Source organism: Hemicordylus capensis, chromosome 3 (assembly GCF_027244095.1).
Source record: "Hemicordylus capensis ecotype Gifberg chromosome 3, rHemCap1.1.pri, whole genome shotgun sequence".
In the NCBI taxonomy this organism is placed as follows: Eukaryota; Metazoa; Chordata; class Lepidosauria; order Squamata; family Cordylidae; genus Hemicordylus; species Hemicordylus capensis.
Window position 1 is genome coordinate 6176063 of NC_069659.1, and position 14468 is coordinate 6190530.

At 48.6% G+C, this 14468-nt stretch overlaps 1 protein-coding gene across 1 annotated transcript in view; it reads right to left on the reverse strand.

The window, feature by feature from the left end:
- Positions 1-14468, reverse strand: part of ARHGEF17 (Rho guanine nucleotide exchange factor 17) — a 243572-nt gene that overhangs the window by 52252 nt on the left and 176852 nt on the right. Inside the window, exon 3 of the mRNA XM_053308302.1 lies at positions 6425-6607. Within this exon, the coding sequence (XP_053164277.1) occupies positions 6425-6607 (183 nt within the window). The remainder of the gene's footprint in view (positions 1-6424; positions 6608-14468) is intronic.

Sequence of the window (14468 nt, forward strand, 5' to 3'; positions counted from 1 at the left end):
CTGGCACACAAACACACTAGCACTGGTGCTGCGTTAGAATGGAAATCTTCAGAAACACTGAAGGAGTCTGATGGGAGTGTGGGCAAAATATAAAAAATGGTTGGAGTGTAAAACACCATTATGGGTATCCCCGATTGAGGCTTTGGTATGTAAAAAGACAAATATGCAATCTGAATGAGGTACCTATAGGGAATTATTATGTTTTCAAGAGAAGGGCTGTAAAATTTAAATGAAGTACAAAATTTGGTTAGTAATTGGTTTCTGTATCATCAGCTAAATGAAATTTATAAAAAGGATCTTAGAGTTGGATTTGTGGATCAAATGTCGAGATTCGAGAAGGAGTTGTGTGAAAATGATGAAAGATTAGTCTCTAAGATGTATAAGTTGTTGCTTTTAGAGGAGACAAGAGATGAAGTGGTTAAAACGACCATGATAAAATGGGCTCAAGATGTGGGTCATAATATAGATGGCTGCTTGGGGAAATTATGGAAAACTGATTTAAGGTTTGCTGCACGTTATGCTTTAAAAGACAATTATTATAAGATGATGTATAGGTGGTATCTGACACCGAAAAAATTAGCATCAATGTATAAAATTGTTTCAAACAAATGTTGGAAATGTGGACAATATGAAGGAACTTTTTTCCATATGTGGTGGTCATGCAGGAAGGCAAAGGCTTTTTGGGATATGATATATAATGAGTTGAAGAAATTTTTTTAAATGACATTTCCTAAAAGGCCAGAATCCTTCCTGCTCAAGGAGAGTTTTCCAGAAGAAAACTTAAGGAGAGTTTTCCAGAAGAAATTTAACATTTTTTATGTATGCAACTATGGCGGCTAGGATAGTATATGCATAGAAATGGAAAGACAATAAAATGCCCTTAAAAGAAGACTGGTTGATAAAAATTTTGGAATATGCTGAGATGGCAAAGCTTACAGCACTTATAAGGGATGGAATTTTTGAATCTTTCAAAGAAGATTGGGAACCATTTTTGCTTTACTTAAAGAACTATTTTTCTAATATGGACCTTTCAGCAGGGTTTGAAATAGTATAGTAATAACAGCAGGTTGGGTTGGGTAAAATCGAGCAGTAATGTGGAGTATCTATGTTTTGAATTATTATAGCAATGGTTTATATGTATAGTTAATGTGAACTGCACAGATAGGTAAGCGGGAAGTCAATATTTACTTAATTAAATAAATGAATGTAATTTGAATGAAAAGCTATTGTAAAAGCCAGTAAAATTTAAAATGCAGAACTCTTCAGGAACACTGGTGCTACGCTGGTGTCTCTACTGCGCAGAATGGCTCTTCCATTCATACAAGGTTATTATTTGCCAAATGGCCTCTTGAAAAATAGTGAGGGTCACTGACCTATTACTATTGAGAGGGGCCCTGCTGTGTGCCCCACTGCCCTGTGAAGCATGGAAAAGGGGCCTAGGGTCAGGCCTCCTCCCCAGAATACAGCTTTTGCTACCCTGGGAGGGGCACTCTGTTTAGATGGCAAGTTAAAACAGCCTTCTTTTTTCAGTGCGCCTTCTCAGGTGTGATTTCTGCTTCTTGGTTTTTCTTTTGCCACTTCAAGGTTTTTGCCTGGCATCGCTGCGGCTGAATTTGTTTTCATCGCACACGGCTTTAATAGAACGGCGTGGTGCCTATATATACTTTGTGAGCCACTCTGGAGTCCCTTTCAGGGCTGAAGGGGTGCGTTTAGCATCGATCTGTAACAAAAATAAAGACGTGGCAGTGTCATCCGGCAGTCGGGTTGAAGGGCCAGCAAGGTCCAGGCTGGAGAGGCGGCTCATCTGTGGAGCAGAGGCAAGGTAAGTGCTTGGTGGCCTTGTGCCGGGAGCTGGCTGCCCAGGCGGGGGAAGAGAGCTGCACGAGGGGAATGATGTAAGCCCTCCCTTGCTGCCGGCTTCGCACCTACCTCGGGGACGTGGCTTGCATACTGAGCATCTCCTGCAGGTGTCTCTTTCTCTGACGGCTGTTTTTCCTGCCAGAATGCCTGTTTTCGAGGCAGCATCTGTTCGCTGCCCGTTCCAGCAATTGTACTTTCAAGGGAAAAGGACTAGAGAGACCAGGCTGGCGTGAGCTGCTGAGAGGGATTTATTCGCGCACAGGAAGGCAGCCATCTCTCCAGGCTCTTGGATCCAGACCAAAACCACCCTCTCTGCTTCATAATTGACGGCCAGATCTCTTTGGCATGCACGTATCCTAACACTGTAGGCTGCATTAAGCCTTTGGAAAGGCTATAGACCGGGCTATGCACAACTTCTGTGCTTTTATGGCCTCCCTGCACCATTTGGCACACGCTGCAGGTCAGCATCTTGAGAATCTTGCTTTTATTTTTTAAGTTTCTAGCCCTTATGGATGCCAAGATGGGCTTGGGAAAAATTGAAGCAATGTGAGACCTAGTGAAAGACAGATGTCAGAAGGTAGGTGGGCTTCAGGGTCTTTCCAAACTGATTGTTCTCCTCCTTCCCACTTTGGCTGACATCAATTTGAACAAAAAAGAAAAAGAAAAACAATACCTGCAGATATGTTCAACTTGCCTAAGTTAAGTTATGCAAGCAACACGATGCCTGTTATACAGATGAGAGCTCCCTAAGTTATCTGGTACAGCATCTGGGTTTCCCAGTTGCAGAATTTGGAATTCTAACAACAGCATTCAGAGCCCTGACCAAAGGGACTGGGAGAACGAGAATCCTTCTATCTTAGTTACAACACATTTGGCACCTTAACTATGCAGCCTTCTCCCCCTGGCCTTCCATCATCTCATCTCAGTCTTCTCACCTCCATTGATCATTCACCTCCCTCATTGCTCTGACCACGGGAGGCTCCTTCGGAAATCCCCATACTGGCTTATGGTCTCCTCCTGAATCCTGCACAAATCCCTTCTCCATATATTCAAAATGAGGTGGAGAGTCAGTCTTGTGGTAATGAATTGTCCCCTTTGCTAAGCTTTAAGAAGGGTTTGGATAAATCCATGGAGGAGAGGTCTATCAACGGCTACTCACTGGAGGGCTGTGGGCCACCTCCAGCCTCAAAGGCAGGATGCCTCCGAGTACCAGTTGCAGGGGAGTAACAGCAGGAGAGAGGGCATGCCCTCCACTCCTGCCTGTGGCTTCCAGCGGCATCTGGTGGGCCAGTGTGTGAAACAGGATGCTTGACTAGATGGGCCTCCTTGGGCCTGATCCAGCAGGGCTGTTCTTATGTTCTTAAGTAGGGCTTGCCTTGGCTTGCATTTGGAAGGGTGGCTACATAGGAGCACTGTCTGTGGCAGGGTATTCCCTTTGGGGGATTCAGCCCTAGCTCAGGGGTAGGAGATCTGCTTGCATGCAGAAGGTGCACGGTTCCTTCCCAGGGCCTCCTCAGTTGTCACCCCTAGACTGTGGAATGTGCTCCCTGTGGAGAGGACTATCTTCCTTGGAAGCCTTCAGGAGAGCCTTAAAGACCCACCTTTTTAGCCTGGCTTTTAATGATATCTAGTTTTAATGTTAATGAGTTTTAATCTGGTTTAAATGTTTTTAATTTTAATTGTTTTATTATGTGTTTTTGATTTTAATGTCAACTGCCCTGAGCCCCTTTAGGAAGGGCAGTATATAAACTGAATGAATGAATCCCTGGCAGCATCTCCAGTTAGGGCTGAGAGAGACTCCTGCCTGCAGCCTTGGAGAAGCCGCTGCCAGTCTGGGTAGCAGACGATACTGAGCGAGATCGCCCAAGGGTCTGACTTGGTAGCAGGCAGTGTCCTCTGTTCCCGTCTTCCTAAAGCCTTCATTGTCTCGCCCCTCCATATTTTCTGCTCTCATGTCCCTTTACACTCCTGCCTGGGATCTTTGCCTCTCCAGGGTGCTTTCCAGATTACACCCTGCAATGGGGTCAGGACATATTTTGGAAGGGTGCTTCCACACTTTCTGTGTTGTGACACCGCAGTCCCTATGCGGACATCAGGGTGCTGTTCACATTTCCGCTGCCTTGTTTCGAATTTAATCCCTGTGATATAGTGCGATGATGTTGTGTATCCGGCGTAAAAAGGTTGCTGTTTTTCCGGGTTGTTAGTTTCTGCGAGACTGCTCCCCCGGCTGTTTACATCTCAAATGGGATTTGCCTGAACGGAAGCATTTTGCTGCTGTTGCGCAGCTAGTCTGGAAAGCGCTCAGCTCTACTGCCTTCAACAGTCTCCTGCTCTCTCAAGGGACTCCACCCTTTGTCTCTTGCTGTCTCTTATGCCTGGACCTGCCTCCCAGAATGCCCACGTGAAGCTATTGGCACAGCCCTTAAGTTCCCATGTCCCACTCTAACTAAGCCTATGCACAGGTAGCTGCAATAAGAACATAGTCCTCCCTGTTTAACCCTGCCGGTTTTCCTCCCCTGCTGTGCTTTTTTCCAAACTGTAGGTCCCTTGAGGAAGGGAGGCTCTCTCATTATTTGTAAAAGACCATAGATATGGATGGCACCATATAAATAAGCAAACAGATAAGCTAAGCACCTAGATCTCATGGTATAGACCAGGGCTGCTCAACTTCGGCGCTCCCCCAGATGTTGGCCTACAACTCCCATAATCCCTGGCTATTGGCCACTGGCTTGGGATTATGGGACTCATAGTCCAAAATCAGCTGGGGTGTGTGTGCTAAGTCAAGCAGGCCTGGTCAATGTTCTCTAATTTTTTTCATCTGTGTGCAGAATGAATTTTGTTCTGGGCAGCAGTATCAAGGCAGTGTGTGCATACATGCATTCAGAGTGGGACTTCTTGATTCAACCTGAGTGGGATCTAAAATTAACCGAGCAGACATTTTTAAAAAAAAGTGTGAGCGCGTGCACGCCTTAGAGGGAACATGTGGGCCTGGTATAGACAAAAGCTTTAAAGCACAGAATTTGCCTAATCTTGTCTCGTCCTCTTCTAAACCCATCAGTGGCCATTAGAGGTACCTGGGAAGCTGCCTCACACCAAATCAAACTATTGGTCCATCATTGTTGACATTGACTGGCTGCAGCTCTTTAGGGTTTCAAATGGGATCTTTCTGAGCCCTCCTTGGAGATGCTGGCAGGGATTGAACCTGGGGCCTTCTGCACGCAAAGCAGATGCCCTGCCACTGAACTATGGCTCCACTCCCCATCCCAACATCTTGTGATAACAAACTGTAAATTAAGGGCATCAGAACTTTCTCTCCTCTTTTCAGAGACCCAGGGGCTGCAGCCTCAGAAACAGAGTCCCCGCTGCAGGTGTTCTTCTGTTACTGAGAACAGGTGTGGTTTTAAAGGTGTGGGGCTATGATCACCATGTTGGGCTGGCTTGGAGGATGCCACCTCTGCCCACAGGATTAGTAAGAGGATAGGCCGAGAGTGCGCCCATCGGGAGGTCTTCCATGGAAGACGCCATGATGCCCTCTTGGCACGTCCCTTTATCGTGTGGGGAATGGGATGTTCATCCCAATGTCCACTTTGCAGTCATTCTAATGAACAGGCCTCTTTCACAAAAAACAGGGACATGCCAGGAGGGTGTTGGACGTCTTGAGCTGCAGACATCCCAGTGGGCGTACTCGGCCTGTTGTCTTTCTTATAAAGTTAAGGTTGAGAACATAAGAACAGCCCTGCTGGATCAGGCCCAAGGCCCATCTAGTCCAGCATCCTGTTTTGCACAGTGGCCCACCAGAAAAGGCCCATATGTGGAGGAAAAAAGGCCCACATGTAAAGACCAACAACATGCCCATCTCCCAGGTGCCAGATTTCACCTGTGGGCTGAAACTGAACACTGCTGTGACTTCATTATAGAGACCTGGGATGCTCAAATTCTATTTTTCAAAGTAAGAATGTAAGAAGAGTTTTGCTGGATCAGTCTTTAGGACCATCTAGTCCACCATCCTGTTTCCCACAGTGACCCACCAGATGCCTCTGAGAAGCCCACAGGCAAGAGCTGAGGGCAGGCCCTCTCTCCTGCTGCTGCTCCCCTGCAACAGGTATTCAGAGGCATCTTGCCTCTGAGGCTGGAGGTAGCCTTAGCCATGAAGACTAGTAACCACTGACTGTCCTGTCCTCCATTAATTTCGCTAATCCTCGCTTAAAGCCATATAAGCTGGTGGCCATCACCACATCCTGTGGCAGAGAATTCCAAAGATTGATTATGTGCTGTCTGAAAAAGTACTTCCTTTTGTCAGTTCTACATTTCCTGGCAATCAGTCTAATGTGGGGGGCAGGGAACCCCTGGTCCTAGAGCTGTGAGAGAGGGAGAAACATTTCTGCCTGTCCACATTCTCCAAGCCATGCTTAATTTTATAGACCTCCATCATGTCTCCCTTTCGTCACCTTTTTAATAAACGGAAAGTGTCTTGCAGTATGCGGTATTGAGCCAGCTCCCCGCTCCTACTGTAGTCAGGATAAGGAGGGGGGTGTTTTTCACGGGCTTGGATGGCGGCACTTACGGATTGTACCAGGATATCTCCCACTTTCTGCGCCTCGTGCCAGTTCTGCACGCACTCTGCAATCTGCTCCAGGAATTCCTCGTGGTGTTCCAACAGCTCGGGGATCTGATCAAAGATTTCATCCACCAGGGATGGGTCGCAGAGGATGGAATTTTCTGGCAGCTTCAAGGGCTTCATGTAGCCCTGCAGGGAGGTGGAAAGAGAGAAATAAAAACACACACCAGGTAGTTCTAAGTGGAAGAAATAGAGGCTCCTTTTTGTGGCTAATGCTTCCTGCTTCCAGGTCACATTAAGGCAGGTGTTGTCAAACTTGGGTCCCCAGATGTTGTTGGGCTACAACTCCCATCATGCCCAGCCACAATGTCCGTGGGAGACATTCACAATGTTGAATGGATTTTGTTCTAAACCCTTATGGCAGGCGTTCTCCAGATGTTGTTGGACTACAACTCCCATCATCCCCAACTGCCCTAAACTTCTAGTTAGGCTCACAACATCAATACGGAACCTACATCTCCCCTTGGAGGAAGAGTTTTGGAACTTGGGTCTCCAGCTGTTCTTGGACTCTACCTACCATCACCCCTAGCCGCAATGGCCTTTGGCCTTCAACCATGGTGGCTGGGGATGATGGGAGTTGTAGTCCAGCAACACTGGGGGACCCAAGTTTGAGAACCTCTGCATTAGAGGCAGCTCTTTCCAGTAAAGTTAGTGCACACATCCAGCTGCTAGTTATTAAGTGCTGAGGTATCAAGTAATGCACGGGCACATGTGAAGAACCTGTTTGTGACCTGGGCTGCCCCCTGCTTCAGCATCCAACTGTTCAGAAGAGAAGCGCATTTCCTAACAGTGCGAAAAGCAAAGGCAGACTGGCTCCAGGCTCTCTGCTACCCTCGTCATCCATTAGCGTGTCTTTCATCCTTTTTCTCTTCAAGACTAGCGTGCGTGGTGGAGAAGCCAGTGGCATTTCCAGGAATGCCGCTGTCCTGATTTCTAAACTCTGATGGACCGCCCTGTCCTTTGAGTGAGCGCGGCAGCAGCATCCGTCACCTTGCGGAGGGATGGCATGGGTCCCTGTGCCCTTTTCTATTAACATCTCATTGTTCTCCAATTAGACAAGGTTGGGGAGGAGGCTGGCTCGGAAATACAGCCACTGCCAGCAACAGGAGCAGCAGCGGCTGCCAAGCTCTGCACTGCCCTGGCCTGGTTTTCCTGTCATGGTACTCACAAATCAGTCCCTTTCAGTAAGGGCTGCAGTTGCTGTTGTCATTAGTGGCTGACATCCAGATGAACAAAGAGCTTGTGCAAACAGAAGAACGGCCCTGCTGGGTCAGGCCCAGGGAGGCCCACCTAGTCCGGCATCCTGTTTCACACAGTGGCCCACCAGTTGCCGCTGGGGAGCCCACAGGCAAGAGGTCTGTGCATGCCCTCTCTCCCGCTCTTGCTCCCCTGCAACTGGGATTGAGAGGTTGGGATGTGCGGACCAGCTCGGCCTCAAGCTGGCTCACCATTGAACTGGTCCAGCTCGAGGCATCACCTTCGAGCCAGACAGGCCCCAGATTGGCTCGAGGTCAAGCTGAACCCCCCCCCCCGCTCCAGGGTCAGCTCAGGGCTGGTTTGGGGGTTCTACAGTAAAAAACAAACATTTTTTTGAAACGACTCACAGCCTCCAGGGGGGGCTGCTGCAAGGGTGCACATGGGTGGGGTTTCTTCCAGCAGTTCCCCTTCCCCCTGCCGGCCTCCCCCACAATCTCTGTAGGGCCATTTCCGCCCGTGTCTGGGCTGTTCCGTCCCTTTCTGATGTGGTGGCAGGCATCTTGGAGGCTGCTGCACGTGCACCCTGACCATTTGCATGGCCATGTCTTGACCCAGGTCATGCCAATGGCCAGGGCACATGTGCAGCGGCCTCCAAAATGGCCTCTGTCACCAGAGAAAAGGCCCTTTAAGGGAAACGGAGCCCTCTTGCGCCCCGGCAGCACCATCTTGGGAGGCGTGCCCGGAGTACTGGCAAGTGTAACCCTCCCCAAGGCTTTCCTCCTAGAGCTTTTGAGAGGGCTCCATCTCTCTTAGAGGGGCCCTCCCAGTCCTGAGAAAAGCCCAGTACTGTGCAGAGGCTGGCGCAGTGGCAAATTGATCTTGCATGGCAAGGTGGTGGTTGTTGTTTTTTGCCAGAGTGGTTCCCCTGCTTAAAAACGAGTGAACATCACTGCCAAGGCGAGGCTGTTGTGCTAGCTAGTCGCACTACGTCTGGAGTGTGCGTTCCAGAGAGGGCCTGCACTAGTGCAATAAGGTGCACGGCCTGTGCATGCCTCATATGTTTCGCAAGGCGTTTTTATGCAAGAATGCAACCCCCCCGCCCGATCCCCATGCTTTGCACAGGCTGTCATCTTCTTGTGCTAGTCCAGCTTTTTAGAATATTTATATGGCGCAGCGGGGAAATGGCTTGACTATCAAGCCAGAAGTTGCCGGTTCAAATCCCTGCTGGCATGTTTTCCAGACTATGGGAAACACTTATATCAGGCAGCAGCAATATAGGAAGGTGCTGAAAGGCATCATCATCTCATACTGCGTGGGAGGAGGCAATGGTAAACTCCACCTGTATTCTACCAAAAGAAAACCACAGGGCTCTGTGGTGGCCAGGAGTCGACACCAACTCGACGGCACACTTTCTTTAAAAAAATAAATAAATCTCAAAGTGCTTTACTGCAGGGAATGTGGAGATGGTTCCTGTCCCCAGAGGGTTCACAATTTAACAAGGACACACAGAAGACACTGTTAACAGAGACGGGGAGTGAGACTCCCCTGGGATGGACAGCGACAGTTGCTTCCCCCCAATAAATATAAGAGGCTCAGCACTTCCAGTGCTGCCTCTTTGATCAGTTAGCAAGGATTAAGAGTTCCCAGCAATGTAAATTAAACGTTTCCTCCTTGTAGGTTCAGACCATTTTACTGCTTCCTGATGAACCCTAATGCTAAAGGAGGAATTTGCTATGAAGAGTTCTCTGAACAGAGGCTTGAAGAGTATTTCTTAATTCCCTCTTTTTTTTCAGTTTCAGTTCCCATGAGGGAGGTTTTAGTTTCCAATTTCCTCTAATTAATCCCCCCCCCACAGTGAAAAAGCACTATTTCACTCTCTTGAAAAATGAAAAGAAAACATAATAATGAGAGGAAACCAGTAATTAAAGCTTCCTTCCCACCCCACAGGAATTAAACTTTGGGGCAATGAAGAAAGGATATTCAAGAAGCAATTAAGAGGCTATTCACCACTAATCTTCCACCTGTGCCCATCAGGAAGTAATCAAATGGGCTCAGCCCGAAAACAGGAAGTGTTTAATTAAAAGCAGACTTAAAAGCCTCAACAGCACTTTCTATGTTCACATTAGACTGGATGCTTCTCAGGGGCATAGTGATAGTGGCAGTGGTCCGTGTCCAGATTTTTGGCGGGCCGCTGCTGCAGCCGCCACTGCCACTGCCACGGCTTCCCACTGCCAGGCGATGACATCATTATACCGCGCCACAGATGGCTGGCTTCCGTTTGCCAGCTGCAACGACTGCAGTGGTCAGTGGGACTGTGGAGGACAGTGGCTCACCCACTGCCTCTGTCCTCCACCTTCCCACTAACCACTGCAGTCACTGTGACTGGCAAAGAGAAGCCAGCCAGCCACAGCACGGTATAATGATGTCATTGCCTGGCACCTGTTATCCCTGGAATAACAGGTGCAGGGCAGTGATGCAGGAGGTGGCAGCTGGTGAAAAGTGGGGTGGGAGCTGGGGCAGAAACAGCAAATGACAGCACCTGCGGTGGGCTCCCCCCACCCCCCTGGAGGTCCCCCGGCACTCTGTTTTTAGAGTGTGGCTGGACAATGGTAGATCTGCCCCTGCTGCTGCTGGTAAAAGGTAATGTGTGCTGTCAAGTCGATTTCAACTCCTGGCACCCACAGAGCTCTGTGGTTGTCTTTGGTAGAATACAGGAGGGGTTGACCATTGCCACCACCTCCCGTGCAGGATGAGAGGATGATGCATTTCAGCATCTTCCTCTATTACTGCTGCCCGATAGAGTTCCAGCGGGGATTCGAACCGGCAACCTCCTGTTTGTTAGTCAAGCACAGGGGCGTCGCAAGGTTGGAGTGGGCCCAGAGACAAGATTTTAAAATGGCCCACCCCCCTCACTGAAGCTCAGCTTGTGAAGTAAAGAAATCTTAAATTAGACTGAATAGTGGTAACAAAAAGCATAGTATTTTTTAAAAAATAAGATAGATAGATAGATAGATAGATAGATAGATAGATAGATAGATAGATAGATAGATATAAACCTATGTGCCATACTAGAACATCATCCTAAATTATTTTTTTAAAGGTTTTGTAAACTGTGGACGAGGCAAGTCATTTAATGGTACTAGAGAAAGACCTGCTGTTCTGGTAGCTCCCGGTCTTAACACTCACCTCCATTTCGGAGGATGAATACAACTGAAGGAAGCCCGGGTGGGTGTGCGGTTGGGGGAGTCAGTCATGGGACTTGCCTCTGGGGGGCCCCCCAAGGCAGTGGCCCCCCAGACAACTGTCTCCCCTTGCCCTATTATAGTGACACCCCTGGTCAAGCATTTCCCCGCTGCACCACTTAAGGTGACTTTGCTGCTGCTGGACTTGCATGTTATCACAACCGAAAAGCGCACCACAGGAGGACGGATGAAAATAAGAGGAAAGACAAAGTCAAGCAGCAGCAAAACATGACATACCATTTGAGAACAATGGAGAAGAAAGATCTGGAACTGACAGCGTTGTGAGCTCAGCATCAATCACAGAGACACTGACCTACACAGTGCTCATACACCCCAGCACCACCGTGCTTCACAAGTCTCCCGCCGGCCCTGATTCTCCTACACTCAAACAAATGTAATGTGCAATTGTCCTCCCCCACCCCGGGGTGAAAGGGCAGAAAGTGACATGCCAAGCGAAATGGTCAGACGATCGAGAGGAAGAAGGCCAGCAACTGAGTGGGGGCACACCTGCGCTGCAAGCAGAAAGTGGCAGGTTCAGTCCTCCGCATCTCCATAAAGGGCTGGGAAAGAAACTCTGGGGTGCTGCTGCCGGTCAGCGCAGGCAGGATTGAGCTAGATCAGGGATTCTCAAACTTGGGTCCTCAGGTGTTATTGGACTTCAACTCCCATAATCCGCAACCAAAGGCCACTGAGGCTGGGGATTATGGGAGTTGAAGTCCAATAACACCTGAGGACCCAAGTTTGAGAATCCCTGAGCTAGATGGACCAAGGGTCTGACTCAGTACAAGGCAGCTTCCTAAGAGATGCTTTCCACAAAATTAGGTTGCCTGGCCTCCACTGTGCAACTCCAAGAATCGGAAGGAAGGTTCTTTGGGGTGAAGAAATGCCAATAGCCACCAAGGCACATGTGGGTCCGTCAGTCATGTGAAACCAGGCTCCCCTGACTCAACGCAACCCGCCCCCCATTTCAACAAGGGACCACTTCTGCTTGAATACACAAGTCCTAGGCAGACATTAGGCTAAACGTGCAAACAGGTGTCTGTACACATGTGCATGCTTTTGTGTGAATGACTGTGAGGTGTGTCTCACGATCAGTGAGACTTGCCAGAAGGGGGGTTGCAGGGAGAGCAGGCTTAGCCCGCCCTCCCCACAGATAATCATCCCTGCAGCCTTGGGTGGCCGGATTGGCCAACCACAGGACTGCTGACTCCGTCACGGAGCTGACGGGGGCTGCAGGGATCGGGGGCCGTGTGGCCCCTGGAAGTTCAAGGATGCCTCATGCAAGCGCTCACAGCATCCTAGAGAGACCTCCGAGCCTGGTCGGGGGTCTCTTCGTGTGTTGCTGTGGTGTGGAGCTGCGCCATGGCAATGCACAATCAAATGAACGGGGTTAGTGGAGCGTTTGCTCCACTAACCCCATTTAACGGGAGGGGGTACTTTAGCAGGTTACCTGCTTTGGAACCACCAGGCTCACCTGCGGGCCAGGTGGTTCCCACGACGACTGCAAAGCAGGCTAAGCTCCCTTAGCCCACTTTCCAGTGATTGTGAGAATACCCTCTGTGTCTGCATTCATTTAAAAAAGTCAATCTGGGCACAGCTCTCCTCAAATCCAGGGTGCAGATAGGAAGTGTGCTGCTGTACCTGCATTCAACACAAGGTGTGGATAACTCTTTGAGGTCTTTCACAGGACCAAGTGGGTGGGGCGGTAGGGAGAGCTTGCTGAACCAGCCTTCCTCTCAGTCAAGCACTGGCCTGTTGCTGGGAGCACGGACCACGCTCCCCAATGATCCGTGCGGCGTGACAGGGCTGCCCTGCCGAGATCGGGCCCGATCCTGGTGCAGCCTAAACCAGGTTGGGCTTCCCTAGCCTGGTTTAGAGTGCACGTGAGAACAGCCTCATTGTGTGTTAAGATCTGTACATGTGTACCCTGTACCCAGCTTCAGTGCCTGAATAGGGCTTCACTTCTCAAGCACCTTAATCCTGTGCACTCTCGTGCTTTGCCCTGGTGTTCGTGCTCCCCAGTCCTGAAGCACTTGGCAACGTGACATGGTTGCCAGAGAGACAGATGCCGCTGCTGGTTGCACTGCGCATTAAGCTGCATGGAAGGCAGGTCCTGTGGCATCCTGGACGCGTCATGGGCTGGACCATCCGTCCCTCTAATCTGCACTGACCAGCAGCAGCCTGCCACCTGTGATGACTTTAAACGGAGAGGCCAGGGATTGAATAAATCAATATCTTTATTTCGGTCCTTGACCAGCACAGGGCAGAAATAACTGAGCGTCCCTTGCTAACTGAGCAAAGAAGCACCTTTTTAAAGTGGTGACTGTCTTTATTGAGCAGGGGGAGAGCAACTGGCCCTATCCATCCCCAGCACAGCACGCCCCCACCCCCGGGGCTGTTGCTGGTGTCTATCACACACACACACACACACACGCACACACACACACACACACACACACACACACACACACACACACTTACACTTATTTATTTATCACATTTCTATACCACCCAAAATACAAGTCTCTCTCTCTCTCCCCCCCCCCCTCACACACACACACACACACACACACACAATGGGCCCTTTGGGGACAGGGAGACAGTTTATTTATTTATCTCTATGTAAACTGCTTTGGGAACTCTTGTTGAAAAGCGGTATATAAATATTTGTTGCGTTCGTATTTGTAACATAGAAACAATGAAATTAATAGCTATAAAATTAGAAACAAGAAATTTCTTCTATGCTAAGAAACTTTCGAAACAGTAACTATAGAATGATATGACAAAACTATAAAATTATAAAATTGCTGTAAGATTAAAATCCATGAAGATCATTTAAAAAACTGTAAAAAGCTATACAATTAGGACAGTAACTGTAAACTATAATAAAAGTAACAAAATATGATAAGTACAATACACTGTCTAAAAAATTAAAAAGATAAGCGGAAACAGTAAAAGCTATAAGGCTGAGCAACTAAGTATAAGGCAATGGTACAGGTATGAGCTATGTGGGGCCTTATTAACTCTTTCTGGCAGCCAAATGAATTTTGCACGCTGCTGAGCAGAACGTAGTCAACATTATGTGTTATGAAAGGGTTACAGCCAGAAAGTAGTAGAGAGAAATGGCAGGATTAAATCTGGCACCTGTTGCATGCCAAGCATGTGCCTGACCACAGAGAAATGCCCCCTTCCCCATATTTATAAGGGGTCAGACTATTGGTCCACCTAGGCCAGCATAATCTACTCTGACAGGCAGTGGCTCCCCTAAGAGGAATATCTCACAGTGCTCACATGTAGTTGCCCATTCAAATGCAAACCAGGGCAGACCCTGCATAGCAAGGGGCATAATTCAAGCTTGCTTGCCGATTCAAATCCCCGCTTGTAGTATATTGGGCAACAGTGATATAGGAAGATGCTGAAAGGCATCATCTCATACTGCACGGGAGATGGCAATGGTCAACCCCTCCTGTATTCTACCAAAGAAAACTACAGGGCTCTGTGGGTGCCAGGAGTCGAAATCGACTTGACGGCACACTTTACCTATTACCTAC